The sequence below is a fragment of the Babylonia areolata genome, chromosome 27 (genome assembly GCF_041734735.1).
Source record: "Babylonia areolata isolate BAREFJ2019XMU chromosome 27, ASM4173473v1, whole genome shotgun sequence".
NCBI classification, from domain to species: domain Eukaryota; kingdom Metazoa; phylum Mollusca; class Gastropoda; order Neogastropoda; family Buccinidae; genus Babylonia; species Babylonia areolata.
This window is the reverse complement of record NC_134902.1, coordinates 11408463-11426636: the sequence shown is the minus strand read 5'-3', so window position 1 is coordinate 11426636 and position 18174 is coordinate 11408463. Positions and strand designations below refer to the sequence as shown.

Sequence of the window (18174 nt, the reverse complement as noted above, 5' to 3'; positions counted from 1 at the left end):
TCCTAACTGTCGATGTCTCTGTCCTAACAGACAAAACAGTGACTCTATCCTAACAGTCAATGACTCTATCCTAACAGTCAATGACTCTATCCTAACTGTCGATGTCTCTGTCCTAACAGACAAAACAGTGACTCTATCCTAACAGTCGATGACTCTGTCCTAACAGACAAAACAGTGACTCTGTCCTAACAGTCAATGACTCTATCCTAACAGTCGATGACTCTGTCCTAACAGTCAATGACTCTGTCCTAACAGTCAAAACAGTGACTCTGTCCTGACAGTCAAAACAGTGACTCTGTCCTGACAGTCAATGACTCTGTCCTGACAGTCAAAACAGTGACTCTGTCCTGACAGTCAATGACTCTGTCCTGACAGTCAAAACAGTGACTCTGTCCTGACAGTCAAAACAGTGACTCTGTCCCGACAGTCAAAACAGTGACTCTGTCCTAACAGTCAATGACTTTGTCCTGACAGTCAAAACAGTGACTCTGTCCTCACAGTCAAAACAGTGACTCTGTCCTGACAGTCAAAACAGTGACTCTGTCCTGACAGTCAAAACAGTGACTCTGTCCCGACAGTCAAAACTTCTGCTGATCTCCCATGTGATCAGCTCTGCAGGAACCTCATGAAGTCCTCTTTGTTTTCGTGGGTGGTGCGTGTGGGTCGACCCAGGTCAGAGCGGGAGCCGATGCAGATCTTCACCTCCATCAGAACGGGTCCCGGCTGGTCCATCAGGCGCTGCATGCCTTCCTCAATCTCATCAGCGGTGCTCACGCAGAATGCCTGAGTGAGAGAAGAAGCAAAGTCAGGTGTGTGGAGTCCGACATGAAGCGGTGTGTTGGTAATCAACAGTACTGTGCTGGTGTGTTGTAGTACAGTGTTGTGTTGATTGTTATGCTGTGCTGTGTTATGCTATGCTGTGCTGTGTTGTGTTGCACTGTGCTGTGTTGTGATGTGCCACACGAGTTGTACTGTGACTCTGTTCTATCTCATGTATTATTTCAGTCTACCTCTTACCGAGTTATATTGTGTTGTACTGTGCTGTTTTGTGTCGCCATGTTGTTATGTTGTACCATGCTCTGCACTGCCAAGCCAAGCCATGCTGTACTGTATTGTGTAGTGTTGAGTTGTTAAAACTGTTTCAAGAAATGAAACTTTTCTATTACTAGATTACATTTTTGATACTATTAAACTAGAAAGCAGGTTACGCCCTTCACTGCTGAGCCTTCGTGAAATGAGATCAGAGTGGCATGAACGGGCGCAACAGCCTAATGGTTAAAGCATTGGACTTTCAATCTGAGAGTCCCAGGTTCGAAACTCGGTATCAGCGCCTGGTGGGTAAAGGGTGGAGATTTTTCCTATCTCCCACATCAACATATGTGCAGACCTGCCAGTGCCTGAACCCCCTTCCTGTGTATACGCACGCATAAGATCAAATACGCACATTAAAGATCCTGTAATCCATGTCAGCGTTCAGTGGGTTATGGAAACAAGAACATACTCAGCATGCACACCCCTGAAAATGGAGTATGGCTGCCTACATAGCGGGGGGAAAATAAATAAAAACGGTCATACATGTAAAATGTTAAATGTTACATGTTTGTCTGAGTGCGCATGTGTGCGTGCATGAAATCTGATTGAATGACACGGGAAACGAATGATGAACGCCCAATGGCAGCAGTCAGTCAGCTCTACCCAGGTAGGCAGCCTGTTGTGTAAATAACCCCGTGTTTGTAAAGCGCTTACAGCTTGGTCTCTGACCAAGGATAGGCACTATTTAAGTATCCATATCAATCAATCAATCAGAAGCACAATCATTACTTTCTGTGTGCTTTTAAGTAGTGAATTTGATTCTGCTTAACAGAAGTGATGGCATCCTAAGAGAAGTCCATATTAAGACTGGTGACCAAAATCCTGACTCTAAAGCTCAAGTTTATTATGATGAGATCACAGCCTTGACTGATGAGTATAGTGGTCAGCATCAGTCAAGGGGTCAATGAAAGTAACGATGTAGTACTCACCTGCCTGTAGCTACAGGCCAGTCATGTCTGTGATGGAGAAACTGTAACGACGGAGTACTGACCTGTCTGTAGCCACAGGCCAGAGTCATGTCTGTGATGGAGAAACTGTAACGACGGAGTACTGACCTGTCTGTAGCCACAGGCCAGAGTCATGTCTGTGATGGAGAAACTGTAACGACGGAGTACTGACCTGCCTGTAGCCACAGGCCAGAGCCATGTCTGTGATGGAGAAACTGTCATGGCGCCCAGCCTCTGTCGGCTGCCCCCCCACGGAGTCGTGGGTGCCGTTGTTGAAGACGATGTGCCGGAAGTTGGGAGGGCCGCGCTGACCGATGGTGGCCAGGGATCCCATGTGCATCAACAGCGCCCCGTCACCATCCAGAGCAAAAATCTGCCACATTTCTTACAGGTTAAAGGTCTCAGCATTTTATCAGGGCAGAGAATTCACATCCACTGTGTCCAGGGCCTGGTGTATAATAAGGCAGGACCCAATCCTGCCCTTCCACCACTGGAACCGTTCCCGGTTAAAGTCAGGTACCCATTGGAGTACCCAGGTGGAGTGAGGAAAATCACAGTAAAAATGCCTTTCCCCAAGGACACATCATCAATGAAATGAGACCTTCAACCCTGACAACTGGTGAACACTGGATCAGGAGTCTGATGCCAAACTGAGTCTGCCACAGCACCTCCATGCCGCAGTTTTACCAGCAGTCAACATCAAATCAAATCAACCAGCAGTCAACATCAATTCAAATCAACCAGCAGTCAACATCAAATTAACCAGCAGTCAACATCAGCTGTCAACATCTTGTTCTCTCCCCTTCCCTTTCTCTCTCACCCCCCCCCCCTCCCTGCCCCATCTCTCTCCACCAGTCTCCCCGCTCTCTCTCTCTCTCCCCTCTCTCCCATTCTCCCTAACCCTTTCTCTCTCACCCCCCGCCCCTCCCTGCCCCATCTCTCTCCACCAGTCTCCCTGCTCTCTCTCTTTCCCCTCTCTCCCATTCTCCCTAACCCTTTCTCTCTCACTCCCCACCCCCCTCTTTTCTCCCCCAGTCTCCCCGCTCTCTCTCTCTCTCTCTCTCTCCCAACCCCTTTCTCTCTTACTCCCCTCACTTTTCTCCCCCAGTCTCCCCGCTCTCTCTCTCTCTCCCAACCCCTTTCTCTCTTACTCCCCTCACTTTTCTCCCCCAGTCTCCCCGCTCTCTCTCTCTCTCTCCCCTCTCCCAACCCCTTTCTCTCTTACTCCCCTCACTTTTCTCCCCCAGTCTCCCCGCTCTCTCTCTCTCTCTCCCCTCTCCCAACCCCTTTCTCTCTTACTCCCCTCACTTTTCTCCCCCAGTCTCCCCGCTCTCTCTCTCTCTCTCCCCTCTCCCAACCCCTTTCTCTCTTACTCCCCCACCCCCATCTCTCTCCCCCCTCTTCCATTCTCCCTACCCCTTTCTCTCTCACTCCCCCCCCCCCCCCCCCATCTCTCTCCCCCCAGTCTCCCCCCTCTCTCTCCTCCCTCTCTCCCATTCTTCTCATTCTCTCCCCTCCCCTTTCTCACTCACTCCACCCCCCCCCCTCATCTCTCTCCCCCAGTCTCCCTGCTCTCTCTCCCCCCCCCCCCATCTCTCTGTGTACCATCTCTCTGTGTTTTTCTCTTCCCCGTCCTCATCCCCCACCCTCTTTTTCTGTACCATCTCTCTCTGTTTTTCTCTTCCACATCACCCCTCCCCCGCTCTCTCCCCCACACCCCCCACCCTGACTGCAAAGTAACCATTTCAGGGCTGGTCACCTGTCAGGTCTAACATCAACATGATTAAAATCTGCCTAAAAGTCAGAAGACAGAAGAAAAGGTCAATTCATTTCAGCAAAGTGTATTCTGAGCCCCTTGTGTGATTCATGTCAGTGATGCTGATAAACCCACAGCTTTTTTCTTCCATGTGTGTATGTGCATGCGTGATGGGTACATGTGTGTGTGTGTGCACATGAGTGTATATAATGATCTGTATGCATGTGTTTATACAGTGAAACAGGAATTCCAAGAGCCAATGAAAGAGAAGGAAGGCACGGAGAGGCCAGTGACTGCCATCAGTTCAGTGAGGTGTACACACCCGCCTGTTGGGTTTGTTGAGGGCGATGGTGAAGGCAATGCAGCTGGCATGGCCCATTGCCCCCACTGTCAGGAACTCACGCTCATGGCCCATCTTGTTCATCACTCTGTCCACACACAGAAAACACACCTCCACTCTGCACACCTCATCTTCACACCACGTCTCCCACACCTCATCTCTCAGAGAAAACACACCTCATCTCTCACAGCATCCATTGGCTATACATGCACAGTTGGTCTTTATGGTGTTCATACACACTCAGGGATTAGTGAATTGGTATTACAACAATGTGTTGATACACATGTATGGAACACTGTGTCAGTATACTACAGCATTACAAAATGGTCAAACTATAAAAATAAGACCAAATTATTACAACAAAAGCCATGAATGAATCTTTACATTAAGAATTATCATAAAATTGTCAAACTATAAATCCCACCCCCACCCCACCCCCAAAACAACACTTTGTTACAACAACTACACCAAATAGCAGAAGAATGCAGTCTATAGTCGGGAAGAGATTGGGAAATTGTGATTGAGTGTGAAAGGTGGGGGCCCTGAAGCTGAAGGTTTTTCTCAGATTCAAACCATAAGATCTGCACTTGAGGGCCACCAATGCCTAGTGGGTATTCCAACCCATAGAAACCAAAAATCAGTCCAATTCTTCCTAAACTGAAGAGTTTTTGCTTTCAAACCTGTAAAAATCAGCCTTGGGGACATGATTTTCAACATCTTGTCTCATGTGTGTGTGTGTTTGTGTTATCAATGCAACTCTCTGTGTGTATGTGAGAAAGAGAGAGAGAGACGGACAGAGAAAGAGAGACAGACAGACAGAGAGATAGGGAAGGGGGTGGGGTGGGTGACATGGGAGGAAAGAGTAAAAGTTCGTGTGTGTGCATGTATGCGCACTGCTTTACTACTTGTGTGTGTGTGTGTGTGTGTGTGTGAGGCTGGGGAATTGTCCAGGAGAGTTTCCTCTGAAAATCGGCTGGGGTCCAGGGGGGGCAAAGCCCCATGGCCAAAAATGAAATTAGTGATTTTTAAGAGGTTTGGGGGGCCTGTGTCTCTGTGTGTGTGTGTGTGTGTGTGTGTGTGTGTGTGTGTGTGTGTGTGTACAAATGCTCTGTACAAATATAACTGACAATCTGGTCTCTACAGCTGCAGTCTCTGTTACACTGACAGGCATGTGTGTTGGTTGAGGAAAGAAATGGGGAAGGGGAATGACTGACTGCAAGGAGAAGGGGGTGGGTTTGTGACTAGTTATATCACTTTCAGCAGTCAGGGATTCTCAGCCAGAGCTAGTGGACAGTGTCCTAGCTCAATGCCAAAGTTGCTACAGTCACTGACAGTGGTTTTATCCCCCCCCCCCTCCACCACCACCCTCCCTCACCACTGGTGGGAAAGACTCAGAGAGAGGGGAGGGAAACCTCAGCAAATCATGAAAGAGAAGTCTGCAGTTGGGAGGGTGGGGGTTCAGGGGGAGGGGGGAGGATGGTGGTGGGGGGGGGGGAAGTGATTATTTTCCCTCTGAAATCAACTGCTATTCTGCTGAAAATAGCGGATCCCATCCGCTGAGAGTTCCCCAGCCTGGTTCACCTGTGTGTGTGTGTGTGTGTGTGTGTGTGTGTGTGTTCAACTAAACTCTGTGTATGAGGGAGAAAGAAAGAGAGAGAGAGAGCAAGCAAGAGAGTGTGTACACGCGCACACGTGTGTATGGGTGATTTCAAATCAACTGTGTGTAAACAAGAGAGAGAGAGGCAGACAGAGAACACTGAACACTGAACACTTTAATGTCAATAGCTTTACAGCCCTAATGACATGGGGGTTCATAATACAAATAACAACATGCATCAATAGTACTAATATTGATGAAAACCAAAGCCAAAACGAAATCAATCAACCTGTGCAACAAAGTGCAGTTCGACCATCCATTCAAAGTAATGGCATGTAGTGAGAAATAAAAACAAAAAACAAAAAACAAGAGAAAGAGAGAGAGGTGGGAAGGTGAGAGGAAAGAATGCAAGTTGTGTTTGTGCATGTGTATACACTGCTTTCAAATTCAATAGATCTATCTCTTGGTGTGTGGGTGTGTGTGTGTGTGTGCGTGTGTGTGTGTGTGTGTGTGTGCGTGTGTATGTGTGTGTGTGTGTGTGTCTGTGAGTGTTTTCAATACAACACTGTGTGTATATGCCAGAACGAGAGAGAGAGAGACAGGGAAAGACAGAAAGAGGGAGAGAGGGACAGACAAAGATACAGAGGGGAAGGTGGGAGGAAAAAGTGCAAGTTTGTATGTGTGCATGTATGTGCATTGCTTTAAATACAATTCTCTGAGTGTGTGTGTGTGTGTTTTCTTTTTCTTTTCTTTTTTTTCTTTTTTTTTTTTTTGATGCCCCATCATCTGTACTGTTTCAGTGGCATTACTCCCACGCCGTTCATTTAGATTCCCCCATACACAGCCACACCTGGGTTCGTCCTTCGCAGTTCCAGCGTCAGCAGTCCACAGGGAACCATCGATGTTAGGTCACCAGGAGGCCACACACCAGAAGAGACCAGGCACTGCTGCTGAGTCACTTCGGTGGTGTTCAGTGGTGCCTGTTCTGATTTAACGTACTTAGGACACCACCTACTAAGCCCCCTACTAACGACAATAATGGCTTAGTCACGGAGCCAGACTGAGTGAGCGTCCCTCCCAGAGTGGAGACCACCACCACGTCCCTCAAACAACAGCCCCCATGAATCTGCCGACACTGAAGACACTGACAGGACTCACCCCAAGCACGGAAGTGGAGGGGTATCGAAACTGAGGTCACCATGAGAGCAGGGCATGAAAGGCCACAGACTTTGAGACTATTTTGTTTATAATTTATATTGATGACGATGAAGGAGGAGGAGGAGGATGATGATGACGATGTTGCTATGGAGGTCCATTTTGGTTTGGGACTGCGTGACAAGGCTGTACTCTACGCTTCCTGTCATAATGATATCCCGGCGTTAACCAGGCCCGAGAGATACAGACACTTGCAGTGTTGGTCAGGTAATTAGAGCAACACACCCAAAGACGCATCCTTGAACTGACTCTTGCCATGAACTGTCTACCGCAGCATCGGCTGTGTCAGAAAAAGCACTGAGGTCAATTGCTGCAAAGTTTGTTTCAATCGCAACAATGTTACTTGTGCATAAAGTGGCAGACCTTTGCAGCTTTTGCTGAATGAACAGAGGGTCAAGCAGATGTACCCACAGCCCTAGGGGCTTGACATGGATGGAGGCCACGCGCACTGGCGTTTACGTTTACGTGTATTTTGCGTGCGCACATGTGTGTGTGTGTGTGTGTGTGTGTGTGTGTGTGCGTGCCTTGCCCACAGCGACGATTTTGTGAATGGTGCCTACTGTTTTCACGGTTTCATCTTGCCAGGCCCAGTTCCACTCATTTTTCACTCCTTTATCGATCTCTGCTGCAAAAATCTTCTTTTCCTTTGTGAGTTTTCTCATTTTGTCAATGATTGTAGACTACCAACGAAATCAGCTATCTCCATGAAGCCCACGAGCGGAAGTTGTTTAATCACGACCGAATATGGATAAGCTAACTAATGACAGGAGCAATGGAACACTTATTCTAAATTGGTTCTCTTATCAAAACATGAGGCATTTTGGCAAACACTGTGGGTCTGTCTTGTCGATGGGTCAGACAACAATCATGCAACCTTCATCAGTCGGAAAAACCTCACCCCCCCCCCCCCCCCCACCCCCACCCCCACCCCTTCGAGTTTCTCAACGGATTTACATGAATCTCAAAAATGACCTCTGGAGCCAATTTTCGGTCGGAAATCCTACTTTAGTCGGAAAAATCTCATGCCTGATAGTCTGAAGAAAAAGCAGAACAAGAACAAGCAGAACAAAGAAGAACAAGGGAAAAATCTCATGCCTGATAGTCTGAAGAAAAAGCAGAACAAGAACAAGCAGAACAAAGAAGAACAAGAACAAGAAGAACGAGTGCTGCCATGTCTGTACCTGTATTCAAACAGCTCACGGGACAGCATGCCAGTAGAGCTGACGATGGCGTCCTTGGGTGCCAGACAGCCGACCACCTTCGACAGCGCCTCTTCACGCCGCAGGGGGTAACTGCCAGCCCATAATGCACCTCTCTCATTTCTCTTTTTCTAATATCATGTGGTGTATTTGGAGATGGAAGTACAAATACAAACTGAAAATTGTTACTAGTTACAGGTATGTGCACATACATGCACATACCAAAGACCAGTTATTTTCATTGACTAACACCAGACTTTACGAATTGATATTTTCTGACACAGGAAAACACACACACATATGAATACTGTGTATAATTATACACACACAACCCACTCACATATGTGAAAAGTGTCTTTTTTTCCCTCCTGAGCATTTTCTCCCCATTCCTCTCATCGTCTTATATCACTGACAGTGAAAAGATATCAAAGTAAACAATGGGCATACACAGAGAAAAAACAGGCTTCAGGCATACTACTTGAAGTTTCCTTTTATTCAATAAGCTCCTAATGCACAATTTACAGGTTATAAACCACTCCACTATTTAAGCCAAATGACTTGATTTCACACACACACACACACAAACACACACACACACACACACAATTTGCTACGAGCAGACTTTTGTCCACAAGAAAAAGATGATAGCAGTGGTAAACAAAAAACTGAAGAAAGGTGTATGAAATCACTGGCTGTAACATCGCAACTGATGAAATGGAAGCTTTGCCAAGTTCTTGATTTCACACATTGAACAGCACATCTTTGCTGGGTTGCACAGGCGATCTTCAATATCAAGTTTACTTAATATCAAGAAATTTCCTCAGTTTGTGTCAACTCCACAAATCTGGAAAATTCTTAACGCTAAACAAACTGAACCCTGCTAACATTCCAGTGGCCTAGCAGTAGCGTCAACAGGTTCCAGTCTAACACTGGATGAAGATTTCTACTCTCCCCTCCACTGGACCTTGAGTGGTGGTCTGGGTGCTAGTGTATCACATAAGATGATAAACCAACGTCCTGAGTTCAGCATGCAGTTAGTGCAGTAAAAGAACCCACAGCAATAAAGGGTCTGTCTCTGTCAAAATTCTGTGGAAAATTCCATTTTGATAGCAAAATAAATACACAAGAAGACAATAAAAAGTAAAACAAATACACAAGTAGTCACTAAAAAGTAAAACAAATACACAAGTAGTCACTAAAAAGTAAAACAAATACACAAGTAGTCACTAAAAAGTAAAACAAATACACAAGAAGTCACTAGAAAGTAAAACAAATACACAAGTAGTCACAAAAAAAGAAAAAAAAAAAAGAGGACAGAACAGCACAGGAGCAACATGCTCTCCCAGGGAATACAGTTGCTTTTGCAACCCAGAATTGCTTCCCATCTAGCCTGGCCTGAATGCAACAAGTGAACCACAACTCCTGTTTTCTGGCCGTGTTGGTGTGTGTGGGTGGGCCACATGCTGGCACATAATGTAAAGACCGTGGCAGACAGAAAGTCTCACAGCGGAGGTTCTGAAGGCAGCTTGCAGGAGGAGAAAGTCTTGCTCTTCACCAACAAAGCGTATGGCGCTTTCTTCTCCGCAAAGTGTTGTTTGGCTTCCAGAAGGACCTGCATGCAGACCACCCACACTGCAGTCACACTGGTCATGAGTGATGCAGATGGTGATGATGATGACAATGGCGATGACAACAATAACAATGAAGATGATGGCTGATGACACCAACTACTAAGGCGATGACAATGATGATGATGGTGGTGACGGTAATGATGATGTCAATGATGATAACTGACAAAGGTTGAATGCAGTGTGGTGACAGTGGCAGTGCTGCTGCCAGCATTGATGATGACGATGCTGTAATTCCTGTCAGTAGGTCAGTGGAATGGAGGGGTGAAGACAGGGAAGAAGACTGCAGAAGAACTGGGATGTGGGGTGGAGGGGTGAGGAATTAAATTTATTTCTGTTATTCAACTCACTACAACATGAAGGATATCATATTGTTGTGACTGTTTGTCACTTCAAAGCCCAGGTTCAGCAGAAGGGAGTAAGACTGTCACATAGACATCTCTAGGCACACAAAGCCCAATTTCTTTCTGGCATTGATGATCCACTTTCCCCTCTTCATCACATGCCTCCCCTTCATTTTCCATCTGTCAGCTGTATTGTTCTTCCTTTCTTTGTGCCTGCAAAGACATCCTTTACATAGTTAGTGTGTGTGTATGTACATCACTAGAGAGCTCAAAGTGTACCTGCAAAGACATCCTTTACATAGTTAGTGTGTGTGTATGTACATCACTAGAGAGCTCAAAGTGTACCTGCAAAGACATCCTTTACATAGTTAATGTGTGTGTATGTACATCACTAGAGAGCTCAAAGTGTACCTGCACATTCATCCTTCACATAGTTAATGTGTGTGTATGTACATCACGAGCGGGCTTAAAGTAGGACTTTTTTCTGGCCCTGTTGAATTCATTGTACTGTGACATTTTGAAAGACAACACTGTTAAAACCAAATGACTGTGGGCTGGGTGCAGGCGTGGTGATGTCAGATGCTGCAGGAAGAAGTGGGGGGATGGTACATGCCACAGTTTGCTTGTTCTACTTCAGGAACTGATTTATATTGAGTCAGTATGTTATTTCTTCAGAACAAATCATTTGAGGCTTTTCCCTGTCTTTCTTTTTGTTTAGTTCTGGAATGTTTATCAGTTTATTCTCCAGTAAAAAAAAAATTAAAAAAAAAAGAAAGAAAACAGAAAAGAAAAGAAAAGGCCAGCCAGGATGTGTCAGCTTGGATCAAAGAGACAGGTACTGACTGGTCTGTCAGTCTGCACTGTTAGAGTGGGAGATCAAGAACGCGTCCACTCCACCTATCATCATTTTGCTGAAAGAACTGGGCTTGTCTGGACTGAATATCCTGTATATTATACCCAAAAATGTGGTTGGCCATCTTGTTACAATTTATCAAAGCCAAAAATTTGTGATGAAGACAGAGAAAGTTTGACAGATCTATCTATATCATGATCATAAAATAAATGAAATACCAAATGATGTGGCAAGCTAAAGCTAGAGTAGCCACTTTTCCAGTAAACATTCAACACTCATTTCTGATGGTAAGCAAAAAATATGATTTTGATCATTATGTATATACCTCCCAGTTCTGTTATTGTATACAGGAATACTGTGTAAGCCTTGAAGGCTTTCCTCTGGGGTTTTTTCACAGCTGCGCTTTCATACACAGAAGCACCTTTTAGGCCAAAACTGACAGTAAGAAAAAGGTTTCTACTTCCCAAGCTAATTCCAAACTTTGAGAGCTTCAGGGTATTTTATCTGTAGAAGTGCTCTTTAGTCAGACAACTTCATGGCGTCCATGTGTGTGTGTGTGCACATGACTGAAGCCTGCTTGAATGACAGAAAACAAATGATCAGCGCCTAAAGGCAGCTGTCAGTTGGTTCGACACAGCTGCTGTGCAAATGACTGTTTGTGAAGTGCTTAGAGTTTGGTGTCTGGCATGCTGACGGGCACAATAGCCGAGTGGTTAAAGCGTTGGACTTTCAATCTGAGGGTCCCGAGTTTGAATCACGGTAACGGCGCCTGGTGGGTTAAGGGTGGAGATTTTTCCGATCTCCTAGGTCAACATATGTGCAGACCTGCTAGTGCCTGAACCCCCTTCATGTGTATATGCAAGCAGAAGATCAAATATGCACGTTAAAGATCCTGTAATCCATGTCAGCGTTTGGTGGGTTATGGAAACAAGAACATACCCAGCATGCACACCCCCGAAAGCGGAGTATGGCTGCCTACATGGCGAGGTAAAAACGGTCATACATGTAAAATCCCACTCATGTGTATACGAGTGAACTTGGGAGTTGCAGCCCACGATCGCAGAAGAAGAAGAAGGTGTCTGGCAGAAGATAGGCACATTATTAGTATCAATAAAAAATTTGTAAAAACTCCTCACCTTCCTCATGTCTCCCTCATCCTGGGGCAAAATCTGCGTGGGTATCTCCATGCTCTCTGCCAACACAACATCCAGTGGTGAATAAAGTGCAGTGTCACTTGGGCAAAAACATACACATTAGGCTCAGAGAGACTGCAACCACTATACTGTACAGTAAGAGCAGTGGGCACAATGTCATGCCGACAATGGTCATCTCACTCTGCTGTCTAACACTATGACATGAGCACCAGAGGATGATCATCACTGTCTTCTATCCACTGTTTAGGCACCACAAAACACTAGGTTCCCACATATGTAAACAATCAAAATTCTGTTTTGTTTCCAGACGTTTTACACAACAGATTGAATATTTTCCTTACCAAACCCAAACCGACTAAAAAAATTCATCTGCTGTACTGCTGACAAAAAAGATCAGCAGATATCCTGGCATCAATGTTCAATTTTCATCACTTTTTGGTCCGTTGTTTGTTTGTTTGTTTTCTTAAATGTATTTGGCTCTTTGCTGAATGGTACTGATCGAAGGTTTTATTAAAATTCCAAGACTTTTCCAGCCCTAGAATGGTTCTGGTCATTTTTCCAAGACTTTTCCAGCCCTAGAATGGTTCTGGTCATTTTTCCAAGACTTTTCCAGCCCTAGAATGGATCTGGTCATTTTTCCAAGACTTTTCCAGCCCTAGAATGGTTCTGGTCATTTTTCCAAGACTTTTCCAGCCCTAGAATGGTTCTGGTCATTTTTCCAAGACTTTTCCAGACTTCTCTGACTGCTGGTCCTGCCCCAGGGGACTCCTGTGGTCTGCTGGACAATAAACAACAGGATCTTGTGTATGCCTCTGCTTGACTTTTCTAGCTATACTATGATAAAATTTGGCATCATTTTTTAATACGTATTAAATTATTTTGTACAATGTTTATGATCAATGAATAATGGCAGTAAGGTATTTCAAATGCATGCAGATGTTTTATTTATAATTAGCATGCAGCTGAAAGACACTTTTCCATGTTTTATGGATAATCAAAGCTATATTTTTTATCCTGTACAAGAGTGGCTGATTTTCCAAACAGTCTGTGCAGCATCCATTTCATGGGAGTACATATTACTTTCCATACATTGCATTTATCATCATTTTCATATGAGCATATCATTTTCCATCCATTCTACGTATCATCCATCATCAGTTTTGTCACACTCTATGCATCATCCATTTTGCATATTACTTTCCATGTATCATAATACTAAATATATGTATCAACAATTTTGCTGGAGTTTAATACCTTCATTACATTCTGTGCATCATCCACTTTGTCAAAGTATGTTGCTTTAATTACCTTCTATGCACCATCTATTTCATTTAAATAATGCATCATACCTTGTACATATACTACAATACACAATTATCAAACTCATTCAAATGAATATCAAGAGAGGAAAAAAAAGAAACTTTTGAATAAACACCTCATCTCTCGTCCTGCAACCACTGGTCTTTTTTGTCTGGTTTGTTCTGATCACAGAGAAGAAAGTCCTTGTGTGCTTCACTTCACAACACATATGCTTTTCTTTTTTTTTCTTTCTTTTTAATCTATTTACCTCAGTTACATGCAGATGATGGAGCATGTTTTTTGTGATGCTGCTCTTATAAACTACCTTTTATCCAGTAAATTCCCTCCCCCCTTTTGGGTTAAAACTGTGTTTACCTTGTAAAAGCACAACCCTCTGAAAAAAAAGGAAAGAAAATTATCTAGAACTAAAGATAATTCAGTTTTCAATGTGTGACCATAATGCTTTACAAAGCGGTACAGGTCCATGATAAGATGAAAAACAGAACGCCTGCATGAGATGTTGACATGTTCTTGAAAAAGCAAGAGAGCACATGACATAGCTCCATAATGCAATGGGTTGTTTCAGTTGCCATGTCAGTGCTGTGTGGTGAAACTAAGCAAGGGACTGGGCTCCCTTAAAAGGTGAAGTACCAGGTAAACACCCACCTCCAACTTAGGGGTGAAATTTGCAAAAAGTTGAGGTGGGTGTTTACAACGTAGTTTACAGAATATACCAACTTCATCCTTGACTCTTTCATCCCTGCAGCACGGTTTTCTGGTTTACAGGAATTTTACCCTTCATTCCTGGAGGCCGGAAAACCGAGCAGCAGAGAATTCCCCCTTTCAGTTCTCGCGGTAAGCCCTTTGAACTTCCCATGAGTTGCATCATCAGCGCGCATCATCTATCCTTGACCGGGTCACTTGTGGGGCAGTGTTTATGAGTGGATTGGATGCCTCACACCCCCTCCCTAGGCCGTGGGAAAGTGGGCGCCGCTACATTCTTGCCAATGTGCTGTGTAGACACACGAACACAGAAAAATGGAATGTGTAGAAAGTTCGGATTCTGACCAGTTTTCTGATGATGAGTTTTACAACACTGTATCAGATGACGATTTCAATCTGTTTCAAATGAATGACAAGGAGAGAGTGCAATTAGCTGTTGCTACAGAAGCACAGACAGTAGGTGATGAAAAGTTCAAAAAGTAACAAGTGTGAAAATTGTGGTGTATATTTGTGCAGTAACTGGCATGACTGCTTCAAGGTATATCACACATGTGTCACCTTTGTGTGACATATTACGTGATAACTGTGACACGGACATGTTTATTTAGAAAAAGTATTGTTTCTGAATAGTTTTTGTTCAAAAATTGTATAGATAATGATCTGATTCTGGCTCCGTGACTGCTAGTGTAGTGAAAGGCATATATGTTCTCTTTGAGACAAAGTTCAAATCATTCATGTGATAAGGACAATAGCAGTGACAGTGGTGACAGTTTTTCGTGGATATGACTAGCAGTATGGCACTGAGATACATATGAGGCACTACTCAGTGAGTACCTGCATGATGTGCATACTCTGCAAGCAAAACACTGTCCTGCATGAGGTACATACTTGTATGCATTGTGTTTGACCCCAAAGTCACCTGTTTTAGTGTCACCAGAGATGTCACCCTATAGTGTCAACAGGGTCACAGACAATTTCTCACATCAATTCTGTATACAACAGAATATGACAATCGTAGTGTACTGTAACGAGCTGCATTACCGTAAGCTTCCAAAATAAGTACCCTGCTTCATACTTTCTTTCTCTTCTCTAAATCCAGGAATGAAGGGAATCTACGTATGGTAGGAATCTCGGAACAAGGGGGAGGAATGGTTCATAGAAAAATTGGAACGAAAGAGTTAATCAACAAGATAAAATGAAACCAGGAAAACAAAAATCCAAAACGACACACTCACGCAGCATGGCCTCTGTGATGCGACCCTGCGTCATGTGCTGAGGTTCGTCCTTGATCCCTGGTTCACCGCGCCAGCCAATCAGCAGCAGAACAGGGATGCTGGACACAGCCGGAGCCGCCAATGACATCAGAGGGTTGACCATGTTCCCCAGGCCTGAGTTCTGTAACCACCCCATGGAATAAATTTCTTTTCCTTTTGTTTTGGGATGCCCCCAAAATAATGTAAATTAAAAACAGACTGATACCAAGTAAATACCGATCACAACTTAACTGGAGTAATTCACGAAACCTGGGAAGACGTGTAACTTGTCCTCGCATGTGGAACCTACATGTCAATGTGCTGAAGTTTGACATTTTTGGGGGGTAAATCATCAATATCAGTTTTTATGTCATGTTTCTGGTGGGGTTTTATGAGTTTTTCCCTTTGACAATGTTGGACTGAAGATGTGATTTCACGTGTAAATTATACAATCCTCCACACTGCAAAAGAGGCAAGACAATCAAATGACTTAGAATCTAGAATCTTTTGTTGATGCAGCCTGATCAGTAGTACCTCCTGCAGTATCAAGCAGTGCTCCCACCACAGGACACAAGGCCCCGGTGTTGTTCTGCAGGCAGGACCATGACCTGTGGTCATCCTGAAGAAGGCCCAGGGACAAGGCTGACAACTTTGCATGTCATAACTAAGTCAGTATCATATGTATATTCATTGCTATTTATGCTTGTATTGTTTTTGTTGGGTTTTTTTTTTTCGATAGAATTTATTGTGTTACTTGTAATTGTTTATTTCTATATTATCCTTTCCTGACCACCACTTCCCCATTTCTTCCTCTTTTTTTGGTATTTTCTTCTTCTTCTTTTTTCTGAGGGCAGGATGTAAAAAAGCTGTATAAACTTATTCTTTTACCCTCAATAAAGATCATTTTGACAACTTAACTTCAAGGTTTCTGATCAGTCACAAATCTTGGGGGTCTCAGCGACTCTTTTATGATGATTCCATGGGGTCCACTAAGACCATCTTCAGAGGGTCACTATAATGGTGTTCATTCCAATCCGCTGCACACAAACCAAGGCGGGCAAACCTTCAGTTCTAGTCATAACTGTCTGGGTTTCTGGGCCAAGAAGTGGTGAAGGGAGCCAACTCTTCTTTAGGGCAGACGATCCCAGCAGCAGAATGAAGCTCCAAAAGGATTTTCACTCTTTTTTGTGTGTGTTTGTTCAGGACTTTTTAGAATGTCCCAGGACATGTTCCATGAACATGCAGTGCATACTTTCTGCTTCCAGTGTGTCAGGGATGCATACTGAGTTGTTATCTGGAGCCCTGACCTTGTGATGAAGAAAACTGTGTCACCAAAATCTGTAGGCTGGAATTCAACCTGAATACACTACAAACAACACAACATGATGACTACAGGTGCTTTGTGTGAATACACAATTCCAAGTGTATCAACTGCTTCAGAACAGGTACACCACAATGATGTAGATGTGGCAAATTTAAATTCCAAAATCAGTTGAAAAAGGGTAACTGTTGTTGTCATAATGCCAAGGCTGGTATAATTGCAGAAAGGATAAAAACTTAATGCTTCGAACAGCTGTACAACAGATGGCAACATGTGTTTCGTGTGGGCGTGTGTGTGTTTGTGTGCATGTGTCCTGTATGTATGTGTGTGTCCTCATGTGTTCATGTGTGTTACTGTATGTGTTTCTTTTTTTTAGGTGTAACTGCAGCACTGTGTGTGTGTGTGTGTGTGTGTGTGTGTGTGTGTGTGTGTGTGTGTGTGTGTGTGTGTGTGTGTGTGTGTGTACATGAGCGTGAGAGTATGTGTATGTGTTGTGTTTTTTTTAATGTGTGTGTGTTCTCCATGTCCGTCTGTCTGTGTCTGTGTGTGAGTGTCTGTGTGTATCTCTGTGTGAATGTGTGTAGATGTGAAAGACAGACAGAAAGAGAATTATGTTTCCAGTAATTTTGTTTCCTTTTTTTCTTTTTTCTTTTTTTCACATCTTTCCACTACTTTTATGCGTAATAGTAAGTACACCTGCTAAGTGTTTGTCTATATAAAATTCAAATTCAACGCATAATTTAACCCTCTTGTATTCAGATTCTCTGAGGCCAAACTCTCCTGGTTTTTGGATCCTTTTGGTGAGTTTAGCCTTAAAATGGGTATGTATGGTTCACTCTTCACCACAACCAAGAATAAACCTCTAGAGTCATGAAATTCAGCAGGTATAGTCACGAGGCTTTGTTCTGTCATGTGAGCCAGATTTTATGTGTCTAGATGTGAAAGGTCGTGTCTCTGTCACCAAAATGTCACCAAATATGTCACATGCGATGAATACAGCACACCAACATGCAGTTATTCCATGCACATGCACGTTAGTGTTGTGAAATGAAGCTGCGGCCTACCTGAGATGATCTGTCTCCTGTCTGCCAGTACAGTCCCCACAGGTAATCCAAAGAATGTCACACAACTAGTGTCAGTTGTCACAACTGAAGAGTTACTGGAGATAATTTCCATCACAGTTCCTTGTTGCTCTTATGTCACTGTTCTAAGCACTTTGTACAGATCTGTTTATATATGCACACAATGTGTTACTGTACAGTAAGGACAGTGAGTAGAGTGTCACTGCTAAGTGTCACAGAGTCACCAAAACTACAGGTAAGCACAAACACACACATAAACAAAAACAAGCTAGCTTGTCCTAATGTTGAGCCACATTCTGTCCATGGTAATCACGGAAACAGTCATTCCTGTGGAAGCAGAGAGGTACCTGGCAGAAAGAACATATATGATG

At 43.9% G+C, this 18174-nt stretch overlaps 1 protein-coding gene across 3 annotated transcripts in view; it reads right to left on the bottom strand.

Annotated features, from left to right (window-relative positions):
• Positions 1–485: 485 nt before the first annotated feature.
• Positions 486–18174, bottom strand: part of LOC143301204 (phosphonopyruvate decarboxylase-like) — a 35832-nt gene continuing 18143 nt past the window's right edge. For all 3 annotated transcript variants that reach the window (XM_076615328.1, XM_076615327.1, XM_076615326.1), the window contains exons 5-11: positions 15383–15542; positions 12108–12163; positions 9652–9758; positions 8129–8239; positions 4118–4223; positions 2212–2412; positions 486–783 (exon numbers count right to left, since the gene is read on the bottom strand). In XM_076615328.1, coding sequence (XP_076471443.1) covers positions 607–783; positions 2212–2412; positions 4118–4223; positions 8129–8239; positions 9652–9758; positions 12108–12163; positions 15383–15542 — 918 coding nt within the window. In that variant the 3' untranslated portion in view covers positions 486–606. The remainder of the gene's footprint in view (positions 784–2211; positions 2413–4117; positions 4224–8128; positions 8240–9651; positions 9759–12107; positions 12164–15382; positions 15543–18174) is intronic.